At 50.9% G+C, this 18510-nt stretch overlaps 1 protein-coding gene across 1 annotated transcript in view; it reads right to left on the bottom strand.

Annotated features, from left to right (window-relative positions):
• TRAM2 (translocation associated membrane protein 2) overlaps nt 1–18510 on the bottom strand; it is an 81374-nt gene that overhangs the window by 5674 nt on the left and 57190 nt on the right. The window contains exons 3-10 of the mRNA XM_047102429.1: nt 13814–13923; nt 13192–13308; nt 6776–6834; nt 5522–5606; nt 4879–4949; nt 2073–2177; nt 1666–1809; nt 659–822 (exon numbers count right to left, since the gene is read on the bottom strand). Of these exons, the coding sequence (XP_046958385.1) occupies nt 659–822; nt 1666–1809; nt 2073–2177; nt 4879–4949; nt 5522–5606; nt 6776–6834; nt 13192–13308; nt 13814–13923 (855 nt within the window). The remainder of the gene's footprint in view (nt 1–658; nt 823–1665; nt 1810–2072; nt 2178–4878; nt 4950–5521; nt 5607–6775; nt 6835–13191; nt 13309–13813; nt 13924–18510) is intronic.

Here is an 18510-nt window from a genome sequence, read left to right as displayed (position 1 = left end):
CCTGACTCGTCACACCCAGCCCCGCACGTGTCTGGTTCAAACACACGGGAGCCCTTGCCAAGCAGGCCACACCTGGAGCAAGGCAGGTGAGTCAGGGAACAGAGCCCGGTGCAGACAGGCCCCCGGGCTGCACAGAACGTGCAGGGCTGCCAGTGGGCCTGGGACCTGGCAGGGGCGGGCAGTTACTGGAGCGTGGCCAGGGCCAGAGGCAAAGCGGGCGTCCCACCCTTTCCGCCCACCCAGCACTGTATCGCCCCTAGTCATTCTTGAAGACAGGAGAGGAGCCAGCGGCCTGGGAGGCGGGGGATGCCGAGATGCGGAGCAAGAGGGCAGGTGAGGACAGGGCTGCTGGGCTGCACAGGGAACAGGCGGCAGATCTTGGCTGGGGTTCAGAAGCCACTTCGAGGACATGCTTCCGGCCACAGCTCCCCAGCCGGTTGCTGCCCTGCCCCACCGCGGCCAGCCTCACCCACAAAGTGTCCCTGGCCCACGCCCAGCCACGTGCCAGTTAGGCCCTGGCAGGGGCCGAGGACCCAGGGCCCCAGGGAAGGACAGGGGAGCGGCAGGGCTGGTCTGGGTGGAGGAGCCGAGCCCGGGCCCCTCCCCACCCATCCCAGACCCACTTCTGTGTCTACCTGCCCACGGGCCCAGCACTCACCAGATTCCCTCTTGACGAGCCTGGCCGGCAGTCTGGGGGCAGCTGGGACTCTCCGCTTGGCACTCTGCTCATTCCAGTATTCCCGCCAGTGTCGCAGCTGGGAGTGGATGAAGCGCCACATGAGCCAGGCCTGGGCAGCGCACACCAGCAGCAGCACACAGAGCCTGCGGAGGGACAGGGCGGTGGGCTCGGGAGTCGCCTCAGGGCAGAGCGGGAGACCAGGGCAGGAGCCCCACAGCTCCCCTGGCCATCACCCTGGGCGCCAGCACGCCCCCATCCTGCCACCCGCACGAGGGAGGGCATGTGGTTCGGTGCCGGTCTCCGCTCTAGTGCACTTCAGGGCTGGTGACAAAGAGATGGGGTCTAGGGACACCAGGGAGGAGGAGGGGACATCTGCATGTCCAGCTCCAGAGTCACTGCCTCCATGGCCTGTCTTTTCTGTACCCACGACAAACAGCATGACTAAGCTCCATGTAGATATACTGAAAGAATTCAACTGAATTGAATTACAATACAGCAGAATAATTCTCGAAGAGTGGCTTCTCATTTAGAATGCCACTTAAAAGCTGAGCAACAATGGATCAATCACACACCCTCCCAGGCCCAAGGGTCACATGGGAACACAACAACTTCCTCCCCACTTTCCCTGCTACTATGGGAGGCCACAGGCCGCGCTGCTGAGCACACGTGGCTGTAATGATCAGCTGAGGGGCTAGAGAGGTCACCTATCATGCACTTGAAGCACTGGACAAGGGGGAGGGGATTCCGGCTTGGGGACCTCGACTAGAGTCCCAGCAGGTGGTGGAGATGGTTTTGCTGGAGGCAGAAGGCTGGCACTCCTTCTCCCCTCAGGCCTGATGTCTACAGATCTCCAGCTAAACATCAATGTGCGGGAGACCCCAGGGGTCTATTGCCCCCTGACCTTCTGAAGTTGTGCCAAGTTCAGGAGGCTCCTGGCAGCACTCAGGGAGCCTTGATTTATCTCCGGGGGCTTTTTCCCAACTCACCTGCAGAGTAAGGTGTTGAAGTTTCCTTTCTCGGGATCAAAGGCCTGGTTTTCTATGCGAGCGAGTCCAAAGCCGATGGCCAGCACGGCGAGTGTGAGGATGAAGAGGCGGGTGACCCCAAACACAGCAGCCCAGGCATTAAACCTGCTCGTGGAGGTGGCAAAGGGACGTCAGCCTTTAGGGCCGGTGAGGGAGCTTTCACCCACTTCTCCAGAAGCAACGCCAAGTGCAAAGAGGGTGTGAAGGTAGCGCATCGGGGTGTTTGAGGGAGGAGATCTCTGGAGTAAGATACTCCAAAAAAACAACCCTGGGGTTCCATCTGCAGGAAGGGGCACTATCAGCCAGGCCTCATGGGAGGCTCCTGCCCACAGCACTGTGAGCGGGCCAGCCTGCTTTACACTACTTACAGCTTCTCGTTGTTCTCATCGGCAAAGTAGAAGAGTCGAGCCATGTGGAAGAGGAACTCAGTTGAGTACTGCAGCAGCAGCAAGATCAGGCCCAGGCGGCTGAGGCTGGGAGAAACGGACAAGCCTCACAGTTCCCCCCTGGGATGCCACAGAGCGTGAGGCACCCCGCACCCTGGGCTCTGCTCTCCTCGCCAGCTTTCCCTGGCTGGCCCTCCTCACCCTACAGGATTCAGTTCTGCCGTCACACCTTTAACATAATACTGAATTCCCCAGGCCTTCACCTGTCCTGTCTGGGCCAGGGGCCCCTCACCGCTCCCGCAGTGAACCTAGCTTAGGCTCCACGGCACCAGTCACCATGCATTCTTTACCGGGCCCAGGACCCAGTGCATAAAAGGTGCTCAGAACAAGTGACTGAGCTTTGTACACAGAAATACAAAGGATTCCCATCTGGTTTTTCATTATCCAAGTCTTCACAGCTAAGAGGTACAAGAAGAAGCAAAACTCAACATAATGCAAAGAGATGTGCTACTGAACCCACCTCTTAAAAATCTGCACCCACTCAGACACCCCCTCCCCTCAATTCCAGGCGTGGTGGCGTTACCGGCTTTCTCAGGCGGTTTGCTACAGATGTCAACTGTAGCTCAAATGGAGAAAGACTGCGAAGGGAAACCGCAGACCCTGCTGAACATGCAGGGCTTCAGGCAGTCAATAAGAAAATGTGGGAGCAGCCCCACAGGCTGTGCTAATGAAGGGCCCGGCCAATTCCACCCAACAAAACCAAAGCAGTGCGAATCCAGTGGGGTGGTCACTGGGTCCTGAGGATGGTCAAGAGAATGATGGGAGCACTACCCAAGGTCTTCACGTGACCTAGAAAGTCCAATATGACCGTGCCCAGTGACCTCATGTCAAAACTCATTTTCTGCATTCCAGCCACGGTGGGCTTTACGAACACCTCAGGGCCTCTGCACCTGCTGTTTCTCTGCCCACACAGCTCTCCCCCCAGATCTTCACATGCCTGACTCTCATCATACCTGCCTCAACCTGAGTCACCTCCCTCCCCACGACAAAGGTGCCACGTAGACAGGTCACTGTTACATTACCCTACTTTATTGTTTTAGAGAGTGCACTAGTGAGCAGGGGAGAGGAGCAGGGGGACAGGGAGAGAAAGAGACAAAATGAATGAATGAATGAATATCTCAGGGGAGAGGGAAGGGGGCAGGGAGAGGGGGAGAGAGGGGGAGAGAGAGGGAGAGAGAGGGACAGAGGGACAGAGGGAAAATATCTCAAGCAGGCTCCATACCCAATGAGGAGCCCAATGTAGGGCTTGATCTCATGACCCTGGGACCATGACCTGAACAGAAATCAAGAGTCAGACGTTCAACCAACTAAGCCACCCAGGCGCCCCTAGTATTTTCTTCATCGCATTTACCAACACAGGAAGCTATTTTCTTGTTAATTGTCTGACTCCCTCTAGATTGGACACCCCAGGAGAACAAGGCCTTGGTCTGACTTCACCCAGGGGTAACTTCGGCTCCAAGAGCAGTGCCTGGCCCAGAGGAGGAGCTCAGGTACGTGTCAAGCAAGTGAAGGCCTCTAAAAGTCAAGCTCTTCACCAAAACAAGACTCTGCAATCATTCAGCATTTCAGAGGTCTGCCTCCCTTGGGAAATCCTGTAGTCAGGGGTCTCTCCTGTCCCCACACTCACTTCTGAAAACCACAGCAAGGATGGAAGCAAAGGAAGGCCAGGCCACGGTCCTTACAGGAGCAGAGAGGCGGCTGCACCAGCATCGCTGGAAAGGGAATGGGCCTCGTTTTGGAGGGCCTGCTGCTCCCTCCCCTCTCGCTTCTATCCTCATCCCAAAACAAGAATCACAGGACTTGCCCAAACAGGGTCTGACACCTGCCCTTCTCCTTCCGTGGGACACATCAGCTGTGGGAAAAGCGGATCTTAGAGCATCTCCTTTCTTTGGGAGGAACACTGATGATACAGCAGGGACCCGACAAGTAGCAAGAAGCTCTCTTTCCACATGGTCCTGCCTGAAGGTTCTCACCCTGGTCCTCGCCACACACTGCTGGGTGCAGCACAAGAGCAAGGCTGGTCCCACCATAGAGGCTTTGGCCTCCAAGGACCCATCCAGGTGTCGATGCTATTTCACGCCTCCAGGGATAAGAGCATATTTGAGAGCTGCCATCCTCCTAACTCCATTACCCCAGGTCCGTCATCCTCACAGGAAGCCTGCTGTGAGGGCCTAGGAGATGACAGGCCCAAGGACCTCCAAGCAGCTTAGCAGAAAGTTATACATCACAAACCCTTAAAACGTCAGCCCAGAGAAAGTACAGGGTGTTCTCCTATCCTGCTCGGATAAAGCTCAGGAAAATTCCAAATTAGCAACGACATATCTACTCATCAGTAGGATTCTTTTTGTAAAAGGCACTCAAGGCCAAACACCATGGCCATTCCTCCGACTTCAAAGGCACGGTTCAAGTGCCAGCATCCCTCGAAGCCTTCCCTGGCTCTGTCTCGGGATGCGTTAGTCCTTCTTCTGGGTTCCCACGGCAGATGACCCATATTGTAGCACAGCCATCATCTCATTAAGCTGTCCTGACCTGTGCCTCTGCTGTCACTCCTACTAGGCTGAGCATGAACCACTAAAGACAAGGGAATCGCCACCTTTGTATCCCCAGGTCTTAGCACGGTGCTTGGCAAACAGAAGGTGTGCAGGAACCGCCTCCTAACTGAATGTGTGGAGAGATGCATGGACATAAAAGGGCACAGAAATGTGACGGGCTCCGGGATCTCACTCACTTTAAGAGGTATGCTCCAGCTATGTGGACCAGGTACAGACAGATGTACTGGAGCTGGCGGGGAATTTCCTCCTGCAAACAAGAGAAGCAGGCAGTAAATGTGCTCATCCCCACCTCCTCTCCGCAGAGGGGAGGTACAGGGGGCGGCGAGAGGGCAGCAGGCCGGGTTGCTCTGACATAGACAGTCCCAGGTCACACCAGAGGCCCATGCACCAGGCTGCTGGGAAGTCAGAGGACGAGGTGCTGGCTTCAGGTCCATGTGGCAGGGCTGGGTTGAGAAAGAAGAGACAGGGACTGGGGAACAGGGCTTCTGGAAATAATTCAGAGGAAGGCTATTTAAAAAAAAAAAAAAAAAAAAAAGACTGGGAAAGGCAAAAACCTCTGATCCACTACCCGGAAGACAAGAGGGAGACCTCCCCCAAAGCCGCATGTCTAGTGTGGGCGGCAGGAGACCCGCTGGTGGCCTGCTCTCAGGGAGATCTTTGCGGAGACTTCGCTGGCTCAGCATTTTCCTCAACCCGCCAACACGTCCCCCGTCCCCACCCAGCTCTGCGCTTCTGGAGGAAGGCTCAGGGGAAGGAGGCTGGGAAGAGCAGGAGGGGAGTGAAGGGCACGCACCTTCCAAGGGGGAAACGAGTACTCACCTTCCGTACCTTCTGGAAGTACAGCTCAGGCAGTGCATGCAGCCAGTAGGCCAGCTGGCACAGGTAGAAAAACTTCACCTGGAAGCTGGAGACAAGGAAACGAGTCACACGGGAGGGAGAAGACTATCCCTGCAGGTGCTCGCAAAACACAGGACAAAAAGGTGAGGCCCAGGACCGTGGGACGAGCTGGGCCAGGACTGCGGGAGGGAGGCCCCACACCCGGGGACCCCGCTCCACAGACGGGACCACTTAATGGGACACGGAGTCCACAGAAAGAAACAAAAATGGTGAAAAGAGTACAGAGGAGGAAGGTTCTTCAGCTTGGAGAAGGGAAGGCTGAGCAAGGACAAGGAAGACGGGGCACCAATATACTGAAGAGTGAACAGATTTAAGCAAAGGAGGGTCCTCGTGCAGCTGTTAGCCCTGTGCTGTTGTGGTTCCGAAGGGTGGCCAGGAACGGCAGGGAGGGTGTCCTGTGGGAGGCAGACCTGGTGCTGCCCTTCTGGGGTCTTGGCAGCACAGAGCAGGAGGGGAAGGGGGTGCTGCCTCTGGAGGGGCACCTGCCACGCGAGGCTGGGTGGACGGTGTGTGGTGCACGAACGCAGGTCACCAAGGACGTACAAAGCCCAGAGAGCGTTACGGAGATGCTCCGCTTGCGTATCCGTCTTCTGACCATTTAGGTGCCTGCTGTGGACTAAATGTGTGCGTCCCCTCAAAATTCCTATGTTGGAACCCGAATCCCAATGTGACGGTGCTAGGAGGTGGGGGCCTTTGGGAGGAGATCTAGCAGTGAGGACGGGGACCTCAGTAATGGGATTCGTGCCCTCATCAAACAGACCCCAGAGGGCTCCTTCTCTGCTCCTCCACATGAGGATACGGCCAGAAGACAGCCATCTATGAACCAGACACCAAAACTGCTGGCGTCCTCATCTTGGGCTTTTCGGCCTCCAGAACTGTGAGAAGTTTCTGTTGTTTATAAGCCACGCAGCCTACGGGGTCCTGGCGCAGCAGCCTGAGCTAGGACACCCGCTCCGTGACGGGGGCTACCGCAGAAGACATTTCATTTGGGGGTTGTCCAGTCAAGCGCCCTAGGAGGAAGCAGCTCCCGGATGAGTCTGCCATCTACAACACTGGGCCCCCACAGGCTCGGGGTGCGACCTGCTCCTCCTGCCAGCTGGCCTGGAGTTCTCTGGGGTGGGGAAGCCGGTGGACCAGCTTGCTCCTCCCTGGAGACCAAGTCATGAGAATACTCACGGGAGGTACACGTGTGGGTAGTCTTCCCAGAGGCTTCTTGGGTTTGTTAAATATCCTTCCTGTAGTGGGCAAGAAGAGGTAGTGTTTAGAGATGTGGACATGAGACCCGCTGGGGCCCTGGGCAGGCCTAGGGGTCAGGGGCACATCCAATCCCCAGCTGCCAGGAAGAGGAAGGTACAGGAAACCTGAAAACGAAGGCCTTCTCTGAATGGGAGCCACCCGGCCCTCAACTGGCTTCTTTATTGTGAAAATGCTCTACTCTGGGGTTTGAAGACCTGTGTCTGGACATGGATCTGGGACTTACTGGCTCTAGCCTCTGAGCAAGCTCGTCTCCCTAAGCTTCAGTTGGGTCATCTTTAAATGAGGACAAAAATACCCTCCCAGAGTTATTGTTAGAAATAAATGTGATAGCTCATGTTTATGTGTCTAGCATGATGCCTGGCATGAACGCACTCAGGAAATGCTTGTAGAATGAGTAAGCACGTGACCTCTAGAATCACCATCCACTGGAAAAATGAAAAGCCTGCTTTGGCTTTTCACAACTCTGGCAGTAAAAAGAATGCAGGACCGCACAGGCCACCCTAGGAGGCCTCACCCCAGAGGCCTTGTAAGTATGATACATACCACACTGGGTCATCATTGAGAGAGATCTCCATTACTCTGCAAGCTCATGGGTCTCATCATGCCCTTCTTTACACCTCCAGCACCTAACCCAGGGCCTATTACAGAGTGGGCGAGGTAACCTGAAAACCCTCCCATCACGAAACATCTAGAAATGCTGAGTGAAACCTAGCAACTAATTCTTTTGTATTCAAAAAGTTTTTACTAGAAAGGGAAAACCTTTGGAATTCAAAAGGGCTAGAAGGCTAAAAGCCTAAGCAGTAAGGGGAGGCTGAGGCAGCCCACAAGGCCCTAGTCTTGGGCCAGGGTGGTCATGCCCATGTGGGAACAGAAGATGATGCCTCGCGAGTTGGAGCCCAAGACCCTTGTATAAAATCAGGATCCCTGGGGCACCTGGGTGGCTCAGTCGGTTAAGTGTCCAACTTCGGCTCAGGTCACGATCTCACGGTCAGTGAGTTTGAGCCCCGTGTCGGGCTCTGTGCTGACAGCTCAGAGCCTGGAGCCTGCTTCAGATTGTGTGTCTCCCTCTCTCTCTGCCCGTCCCCCGCTCGTTCTCATTCTCTCTCCTTCCCTCTCAAAAATAAACAAACATTGAAAGAGATTTTTAAAAATATCAGGACCCCTCAATGGCTACAAACTTCAAGACAAGGTTAGACTAGAGTCTGCATTAGTTTGGATTAGACTAGAGAAAGGGTCGACTATAGTCTGGCAACAATAAAAGGAGCTAAAGAAGCTGTTTGCTCACCCTGTGCTCAGGATGAAAACTAAAATATATTAGCCCTTGAAAATCTGTAACCTTGGGTTCACTTTCAGATGGGTTTGGAGTTCAAATTTATAACCACTTGTATGGTCCAGGAACCACCAAGCTAAGAAATTAGTGTTAATGCTACTGTGACACCATTGGGACATACTCTCATCCAAGGATGTACAGGATTCTCATGCATTAAAATCTTGCTAAAGAGGAGATTACAATCCAAAATTACAAAACATAAGAGGAAACAATCTACCATAAGCAAGAGTCAGCTGACGTTACAGGAATCCAATAAAAACTTGTTGGTTGAATGAATGAATCAATGATGAACACTTTAGGCGATTTCTCCCTTCTGAGGGAAAAAACAAGGCTCTTATTTGTCACTCAGAGATGGTTAGATCAATATGACCCCATTCCACAAACAGGCTAATAAAGGAAAGGACAGGAAGTAGCTCCTGAAATGAGATGGTTTTTCAGCAGCATAGGTGAAATCTGAGCTGGGCCACCAACGTCCCGGCCCAATAACCTCAAGCCCAGTTCCTCAGTAAGTCAGAAAATAAACTGAGCTGGCGGCTTTGATGAGGAGACCGAGACTCAAATGTCACACTGGGACTAAGATCAGGGCGTTAGCAGTGCTCAAAGCCAACGTGGTTCAGGGACAAACACTTGACTTACTGCCTCGTGGATCCACAGCTGTGTTTCCACGTGAGGCCTGACCTACCCACCCTCAAGTCACTACATTACCTTGGACATCTCAGGTATAGTCCCCAGCCCCCAGCCCACAAGCTGGGGCCCCATTAGCACAGTGACCAAAGTGACAGGTCCAGTCAGGCACATGCACCAGTGTGGTCATGGTAACATTTCTGAAGGAAAAAGTCTCTCCCCAACCCCTCACAGCCTCACTCCCAGTCCTTTCTTCCTACCACTGCCTCCTCCCTCAGTCACACACAGATGGAAAGTTCCGGGACCTCTGGAGGGTGACAGGAGCACTTTGCCACACCGCTGCTATCGGGCTCTGCCTTCCCTCTCTGCTGCTCACGAAGACCCAGGCACACAGCCATATATACGGTCTTCCACTCTCTACCTCAGTCCAGGGAAATCAGAGGTAAGAACGCACCATGATGGAAGAAGCAGCAATGTATTTAAGGAGGAAGATGGTACATCTGGGACTGAGGTGGGAGGAAAACTTCTGCCCAAAAAGAGGCCGCCCAAGAGAAGCAACATGGAGAAAAACCTAAAAGCCCAGATGATCTTGTGATTTTAAACATGAACCTCCTTGGCCTGGCGCCTTTTCTTAGGAGACATGGAGGTCAGAACTTTTAAGCCAACAAGCCAAGAAAACTCCCCAGAAAAATGCTGCCTGCTTGTGAATGTCCAGTCCACAGGGAGTTCAGGGAGGGTATGCAGGGGGGAGGGTGGGGGAGTCGGAGGAAAATGACTCACCGCTCTGAGAACAGCCTTTTCCAGACCTCGGGCCAGGCAGCTGCCTGAGGGCGGCCTGGGGCCGGGGTGCCCTCAGAGGTCTGGCAGGCCATGTACCTGAGATCATGGAGGGCCAAGAGGGCTAGAGCCAGCACCTGCACCCCACCCCCCTCTGAATCCCAGGCCCCATCAGGCACTGGGAGAGGGGCCTGGGTACTTTTGAAATCCTTTGTTATCTCCTTAACCTACGAGCTAAGTGAGGCCTGAGCAAACTGGAGCAATCTCTCCCTCCCCCACCCCTGCCCTGCAGCCTTCCTTTTTGGTGAATGGACAAACAGAACCACAGAAACAGCAGAATCCAGTCATAACACAGCCACAGTTGCTACCTAGATTCAGACATACCAATAGCGTTTGTCCTTCAGAAACAATCATGTACTAAAGTTCTGCTCTGAGTAGCCAGTCTGTTAACAGGAAATCAGTCCAGGGTGAAGAGCATTCCCCATACCAGGCTCTCAAGGAGCACCAGACTTCAGGATTTAAAACATGAAGGGAAACATCCCCAGGAAGCCGGCACGGAGACCAAACATGGCCCCGCCCTGCTTTCCCCTATAGAGTGCTCGTGTTTTGTTGTGTTTTCTAAACAGTCAATAGGAAGTAGTCCATAGTAGGTTAACAGTAGGAGGTTGATCTTTTCATAAATTATTGGTCGGTCCAGTCACACTCTCATCACTCTGCTTGTATAAATGCAGAGAGAAATGTCCGAACCCCACCGCCCAAAACCAGTTACTTCTAGGGGAAGGGATCTGGGGCAAATTTTTTTACTTAAACAAAAAAAAACCTTTTCTGTATTTCTTATGTAATAGACGGTCATCTAGAAGTTTACAAAAACAATTGACTTGTTATTTTAAAAGCAGTTAAGGGCCAGAGCAAGAAGACGTAACTGCTGCTTACCCCCTCAGTCTCACAACCACTGTTTAGTGAGCACTTAGTACCTGCCGGGCTCTGCACTAGAGACGCTGTGAGCATGCAGGCTGTTCACAAGCAGCTCAGGGTCTAGTGGGACAGACAGACAGCACGGAATATATGCATGAATGAGAAAAATGCCACAGCAATGGGTGTAGTGCATGCAGTACAAACTGGGGGAGGGGGTTCTCTGAGGAGATGGCATTTATGTGGAGACTCAGATGGGAAGGAGTCGGCCGTGGGATTCAGGGGGTGGAGCATGTGAGGAGAGGAACCGCCCCCGCAAAGCGCAAGAATCAGGAACAGCCAGGAGAGGTAGAGGAGCAGAGGTAATAGTGGGACCCAGATCACAGAAGCGAGGAAGATAATGGCTTAAATGGCTGCAAGAGGGACAGGGGCTTTTACACAAGGGTGCAGGACTTCATTTATGTTCTAAAAAGACCTGTCTGGCTAAGCAGAAGAAAACGGATTGTGGAGGGAGGCTACGAGAGAGGAAACGTCTCCAACTAGAAGGACAATGGTCAGTGGTCCAGGCAAGAGATAATGGTGGTTTGGACTGTGGAGTAGGACTTCCCAACCTTGGCACTACCAACATCTGGGGCTGGGTAATTCTCGGTGGTGGGGGCTGTCCCGTGCAGTGCAGGACATTCAGCAGCACTCCTGGGCTCCACCCTCCAGCCCCATGTCCCCAGGGGCCAAAATCTCCCCTGTGGAAACTGGTGGGCCAGGCTACAGCATGGATAGAACCTCAATGAGCTCTGCAGGTGGGGTTCGCAGGACCTGCTGATGAACTGACTGCAGACAGTGGAAGACAAGAATCAAGGAAGATTTCATCCTAACAGAAAAATAGGATTTAAGAAACACTTAGCTATTTCTCACTTTTACAAAACTACCCTCCCTTCTTCTTCAATCATCTTTATTCCCTGCAGGATGGTACAGTGGGAGTAGAGGAGGACCAGGAGCTGCATGGTGCTTTTAGGAGTTGGGGGTCACTGGAGCTTTCCAGGGTCCGCATGGCCCCCAATTTCTACTGAAGATGTTGAGTGGGGAACTGGCTGTCACCATAATAAAGGCCTGTCAGGAGCTTCCCCAAGTAAAGTGCTACATGCTGTCAGACTAATGAGCATCATTTTTAAGCCCCTGAAGGCCTGAGGGAAACAAAGAGCAGTTGAGCATTTAACGCACTGGAAGAGACGTCACATAACGTGGCTTTTGGCCTCCAGAATCTGGTCTAAATGTGTCACAGCTCCAGGAGAATATCTGGGGCTGAAGTAGGAGGGGTAGAAGTGATTCAGAGATGAGGCAATGTTTCTTCTGAAAGACCCTGAGGCCATTCAGCCTCAAAGCAACAGAGGGACTCCACGGGCAAACACCGAGAGGTTGGGAGAAGTCTGAAAGGCAACATTACCTAGACCTGAAGGGGCCTGGACACACACTGTGCAACATTAAGGGGCGCTCCTCATATGGGCCACACTGCACATCTTTCCCTCTGGGGACAGTATAACATGGCAGTCCTGCTCAAGAGGACAGAAGCCTCAGGTCCTACATTTAAAATTCCTAATGTTCTGTTTAGGAAACAGTTCCATGATTAAAGGATAAGAGACATACAAGCAATATACACAAGGACATGCAGACTCCTGCTCTCAGAACGTGAATTCAGCGTTGAGCTCTGGAAGCAGAGAGTTCCTTAGGATGTGAAAGTTCATCACTGTCACTGAAGGAAGAGGAAGGGGGTGAGAGGTCAGCGGAAGGCAGGGAATGAGAGGTCAGCAGAAGGCAGGGAAGGGAACTTAGAGATCACAGGGTTGCTGAATTTTCCAAGCCCTAGGCCTGTGTTTCTCACAGGACGACTCTAGCTCTAGAAAAAGGGACCAAGTTACAGACAGGAGTTATTTCACGTGGGGGTGGGGGGCTTCTAATTAAACACTTTCAGGCATCACAGGCCAGGTCTTGTTACAGCGAACCCCAAAGGACTGTCCGCATTCCTTGCTAGTACGGAATTCTGGTGTATCAAAGGCTGCTTGAAATAAGAGTCCTATTGTGTAGAAAGGAGAGGTAGATAAATTGTCTGGTCCCCCAGGCATTTGTGGGAATGGCACTGACTCTCACAGGATTTGATGTGCGGACAAGGGGATGCTTGCAGGAGGCCAGTGTGGTAAAACAGAAAGTGTGCTGAACTTGGAACCAGACTCCTAAGTCCCAGTCTGGTCCTTGCCACCTCAGAACCACATGACCATGGGGACACTGCAAAATTTGATCTTGGATGCCATCAATCTATCAACATGGGGACCAGAATAAACAAACAACTCATCTCATGGGATAGCACTGGTAGGAGGACACTGTCAAATGATACAGCGCTGTGTAGAGGTATGGTACCATTATCATAGCATCACAGAATAACTATAACAAGGGTTTATTTTTGGACAAGAGGGCTCTCTGCAGCTTTAAAAGAGCATCTACACCATCTGGCCCCTCTCTCCTACCATGAGGATACAAAAATAGTAGTAGTTCCAAGAAACTGCTCAAAGCTTTTACAAACTGCTCCTGACTCTTTTCCTTCCCTGCTTAGCCTTTCATGGTCATTTTATCAGCCATCTGAGAAGAGATGTGTTGCTGGAAGCCCAGGCCCTGTGCTTCAGCGGTCCCCGGGGCCACTCACCGTCACCACCACGTAGAAGCACCATACCACAGAGCTGAGATGAAAGACGACCAGCTGTCCAGATTCGTTGAACTTGCTGTGTTTCACCTTGGAGAGGTGAAGCCGTTTGCTGATTTTCTAAAGAATAAAGAGAATCCTGCATATTAATATATGCAGGTGCATTCGTAATGGGTGGCTTCAAACTCCCATTTTCTACCCTTGAAAGGATAGCAGTCTAAAGCGGCCATGGCTCAGGCCATTCAGTGTAAGCCTGCTGTGTGCATGGAGCACTCAGTTCAAGGCAAGCATGTTGAGAAAGCGGCCAGATTGAGGTCCTCAGCCTAGATGTAAAGAAAACACCCCACAATCAGGCTACATATGACAGACCCATAAGCACTGTGTCTTGCCATTTCGGGCAGCTGTCCCCTCATGCAGTAAACGCTGCATCCCATGCACTAAGAAGGCTGTGAGAGGGGACAGAAACCACAGTGTGTCACAATGGATGTCCAGTCAATAGGACCAATCAGGGCATGCAGATTAGGAGGGAAAGGGGCACAGAGCTGCAGTGTCCTCTAAGGCGAGGCCCTTCTGCCCACCGCATCTCCCCAGCTTGTGATCTCAGAATCCAGACGGCGTCACTCACATCTAAAATGTACTCCTGAACCACAGCATGCAAGATGATGGTGATGAAGACGTAGAACAAGATGGTGACCAGATCCTTCGGCCCATAGTGGTAGTGCACAGTCTCACTATCTGTGGAGGTAAGAAAAGCCATGTCAGCATCCCCGGGCTGAGGAAATGCTCTGGGACCCCAAACTGAAGAGATCTCTGAAGCAGAAGGCGCCATGCCGTACCCCTAGACTTGGAAGAAACCTTTTTCCCTAGAATCCTACCCACCCCGTGGGCGTCGCCCTTGGTAAGTGCCAATGGGGAGGATTAAGGAGAACCAAGCACAAACGGTGATGACTACATCTCCTGCATCTGGGCAGGAGAGCGCAGTGGTTAGGAGCCAGGATAAGAGACAAGCCATCTCGATCGCTCCCTGGCTGTGCAACTATACAGAAATGACCAACCTCTCTGAGCCACAATTTCCATCCCTGGAAGATGGAACTGTCGTCTTCAGCACGGAAGCATGGAGTAGGGGTTAGGAGTGTGGACCCAGAAGCCCGAGTTTATATCACAGCTCACTCATTACCTATGTGACTTTGGGGCACCTCTATATGTGACTTTTCTGTGCCTCAGTTTCCTCATCTGTAAAACGAGAGTAACAGCAGTTCCTGTATCGTAAGGTTTCCCTCAGAATCAGACGGCTTCAAAGCAAAGTGCAGAGAACAATATCTAGTACATAGCAAGTGCTATATGTATATTTGTTATTATTTCTGTTGTTGGGCTAGTGTGAGGATTAAATGAAATAATTTGTATCAACATGATTATCACCGTGCCTACACCCATGGCAAACATGCCATAAATGGCAGTCTATTAAAATATTATTTAATAGTAATAAATTAGACAGCATCCCAGACATGTAATAAGCCTTGTATAGCCCTGCTGTGGCGGCCTCGTTCTCCACGGACAGAGGAGGATTTATACTTTTGTTCCAGTTAGCAGGTTAGGGTTGCAAGGGCTCATGAACCCGCGCTGGGTCTCTGCTGCTCTGTAAACGCCCCCCTGGCTCCACCAAGCAGACTTGCTGGCTGCCTTTCCAGCTGTGCTGTGCTCACGCCGAGTCACACACACATGAGTCATCTGTCTCTGCCAGGATGCGTTTACCAGAAGGTGGACCAGGGCCGGTGAGTTTCGGGGTGGCCACGGAGCGAAGCAGAGCTGACTGGGTCACGCTGGGAGTCAAACCATCCCCTCTGCCTCCCGGGACGGAGAGAACGGGATGGTCCACGGCACTGAGGGGGGAGAGGGCAGCGAGCACGTGAACTCTGGAATCAGACAGACTTGCCTTTTTCCTCTCCCTCCTCCTTTCCACAAAAACCTACTCTGTAAGGGGCACTGGGCTAACTGCCGGAGTGTGGAGATAAGGGATACTGGCCGGACTTCAGAGCACACAGACCGGTGAGGAGACGGATAAGTAAACGTACAATTACCCTACAGACAGGCACGTGGGGCCAAGAGGCAAAGAGAGCGCCCCAGCGGGCCCCGGCAGGCCAGGGCCCAACCCCGTCTGGGTGGGCACAGTGGGCAGAAGGTCAAGGTGAACAGGAGGACACCGGAACTTGGGGAGAAGCACGGGGGGGGGGGGGAGGGGGGCATCTAGGCTGAGGAGGTAGTGTCTGCACAGGCTGCAGGGAATGAGACCGCAGTGCCTGTTGAGTGCCTGGGCGCCGCGTGAAAGGGGGTGGGCTTTGTCCTGGGGGCAACATGGGACACATGGAAGAATTCAAATCCAACAGGCAAATGACGAAATACGGGTTTTGGAAAGTTTACTCTGTCAGAGTGAACAGCGCCGTGCCTGGAGGTGAAGACACCAGTCAGGGAGCTGCCTCCAGATCCACAATAAGGAAGCATGGAGGCCTGAATTGAAGCAGGATGAGAGACGGAGAGGGCTGTCAGTGAGACAACGGGCAACACAGGGGGACTGGCCCACCCAGGGGCTGAGGGCTGGGAGGGGGAGTCAGGCACTGGCCGGCGGAGAAGGCACTAGAGGCAAGAGGATGGCTGCGATGACACTTTCCTAGCCTCCTTCAGAATGGAGGACCAGAGGAGACAAGTTCAATTGTAGTATATTTTGAAACTATAAAATAACTGAACACATGCAGAGTTCCATCAAGACCAGCATCATGAGTTATGGGCACCTGGGTGGCTCAGTCGGTTAAGTGTCCGACTTCGGCTCAGGTCATGGTCTCACAGTCCAGGAGTTCAAGCCCCGCGTCAGGCTCTGTGCTGACCACTCAGAGCCTGGAGCCTGCTTTGGATTCTCTGTCTCCCTCTCTCTGTCCCTCCCCTGCTTGTACCCTGTCTCTCTCAAAAATAAACATTAAAAATTTTTTTAAAGAAAGACTAGCATCCCTAGGCAAAATGGGATTTAAACTCAAGTATAGTCTAACAGTAGTGAAATAACACCTGTCAAGACTTTGGGTTATCTTCTTTAAGGCCTATTCAGGGTCACCTGTTATTCTTCACCCCCAAATACCATGGTTCCAAAGAGATGTGACCATAGCCTTAGACCCCTCTTGAAACAAGAATCAGTGCATGAGTTAATACATTCTTTTGTTCCTTCGCTGTTGAGAGCCACATGCATGTTTTTCATCAACAAATAAACCATGTGCAGAGCTCCATTCTGGGTGCTGGGAGAAGACCATGAAGGATGGGCATAGACCTGCCCTCTTGGAGGTTAGTGGATATGCACCAAATTCTCATACTTAAAAACTACAGAGGCTAAAACTACAACACAGCAACAACCAAAAAACTGAAACAACCAGATTAAAAATGGGCAAAGGATGTGAACAGACATTTATCTAAAAAAGACATACAACTAGAGGCACTTGATTAAGCGTCCAATTTCGGCTCAGGTCACGATTTCACGATTCGTGAGTTTGAGCCCCACATCAGGCTTGCTGCTGTCAGCATAGAGCCTACTTCTGATTCTCTGTCCCCCCCTCTCTCTGCCCCTCCCCCCTCCTCTCAAAAATAAATAAACTTAAAAAAAAAAAAGAGATGTACAAATGGTCAACATGTATGTGACAAAGTGCTCACCATCATTACTGTTAGGGAAATACAAATTGAAACCACCCCACATCCATCAGAATGGCTACAATTAAAAAAAAAATGAAAAAGAACAGAAAATAACAAGCGCTGATGAGGACGTAGATAAATTCGAACTTTTATGCACTGTAAAATGGTAGTCACTATGGAAAACAGTATGGTAGTTCCTAAAAAATTAAAAATAGTAAGCTCAAAATGGATTAAAGACCTAACTGTAAGATCTGAAGCCATAAAAACTCCTAAACAAACAAAAACATAGGCAGTAATCTCTTGGACATCAGCCTTAGCAACATTTTTCTGGATATATCCCCTAAGGCAAGGGAAACAAAAGCAAAAATAAACTATTGGACCTACTCCAAAATAAAAAGGTTTTGCACAGCAAAGGAAACCATCAACAAAACAAAAAGGCAACCTACAAACTGGAAGGAGATTATTTGCAAGTGATCTAATAAAGGGTTAATATGCAAAATATATAAAGAATTTATACAAGTCAACACACACACAATAATAATCTGATTAAAAATGAGCACAAGACCTGAATAGACAGGTTTCCAAAGAAGACATACAGATGGCCAACACACATGAAAACATGTTCAACATCACTAATCATCTGGGAAATGCAAATCAAAACTACGATGAGAGAACACCTCACACCTGTCAGAATGGCTAGAGTCAGACAAGAAATAACAATCGTTGGTGAGAATGTGGAGAATAGGGAACCCCTGTGCACTGTTGGTGGGGATGTAAATTAGTCCAACCACTGTGGAAAACAGTACGGAGTTTCCCCCAAAAAAATTAAAAATAGAAATACCATACAATCCAGCAATTCTACTACTGGGTATTTACCCAAATAAAATGAAAACACTCATTCGAAAAGATGTATGCACCCCTATGTTTACTGCAGCATTATTAACAATAGCCACATTATGGAAGCAACCTAAGTGTCCACTGATAAAGAAGATGTGGTATATACATGTATATAATGGGATATTAGTCAGCCATAAAAACGAAGGAGATCTTGCCATTCGAGACAACATGGATGGACCTACAGGGTATTATGCTAAGTAAAGTAAGTCCAAGAAATATAAATACCTTATGATTTCACTTCTATGTGGCATGTAAAAAACAAAACAGAAACAGACTCCTATATAGAGAGAACAGATGGCTGGTTGCCAGACAGTGGGGGGTAGGTGATGAGTGAAATAAGTGAAGGGGATTAAGAAGCCTACACTACTAGTTAAAAGTAACTCATGGAGATGACAAGTCCAGTATAGGGAGTCTAGTCAGTGATGCTGTAATAATGTCATATGGTGACAGACAGTAACTACACTTTTGGTGATGAGCACAGTGTAATGTCAAGTCGCTATGCTTGTTGCACACCAGAAACTATTACAACATTGTATGTCAACTATATTCCCTTTAAAAAAATTAAAAATGGAGTCACCACGTGATTCTGCAATTCCACTTTTGAGTATATACTCAAAACAACTGAAAGCAGGATATCAAAGAAATATTTGTACACCCATGTTCACAGCAGCATTTTTCACAATAGCCAAAGGTGGAAACGACCCCAATGTCTATTGACGGATGGATAAACAAAATGTGGTATACACATACAACAGAACA

Source organism: Lynx rufus, unplaced genomic scaffold, assembly GCF_022079265.1.
Source record: "Lynx rufus isolate CCGP_SWC_20201006 ecotype Redwood Valley unplaced genomic scaffold, mLynRuf1.p SCAF_6, whole genome shotgun sequence".
NCBI lineage: Eukaryota > Metazoa > Chordata > Mammalia > Carnivora > Felidae > Lynx > Lynx rufus.
The sequence above is the reverse complement of the archived record's forward strand: the minus strand, read 5'-3'. Positions and strand labels throughout refer to the sequence as shown.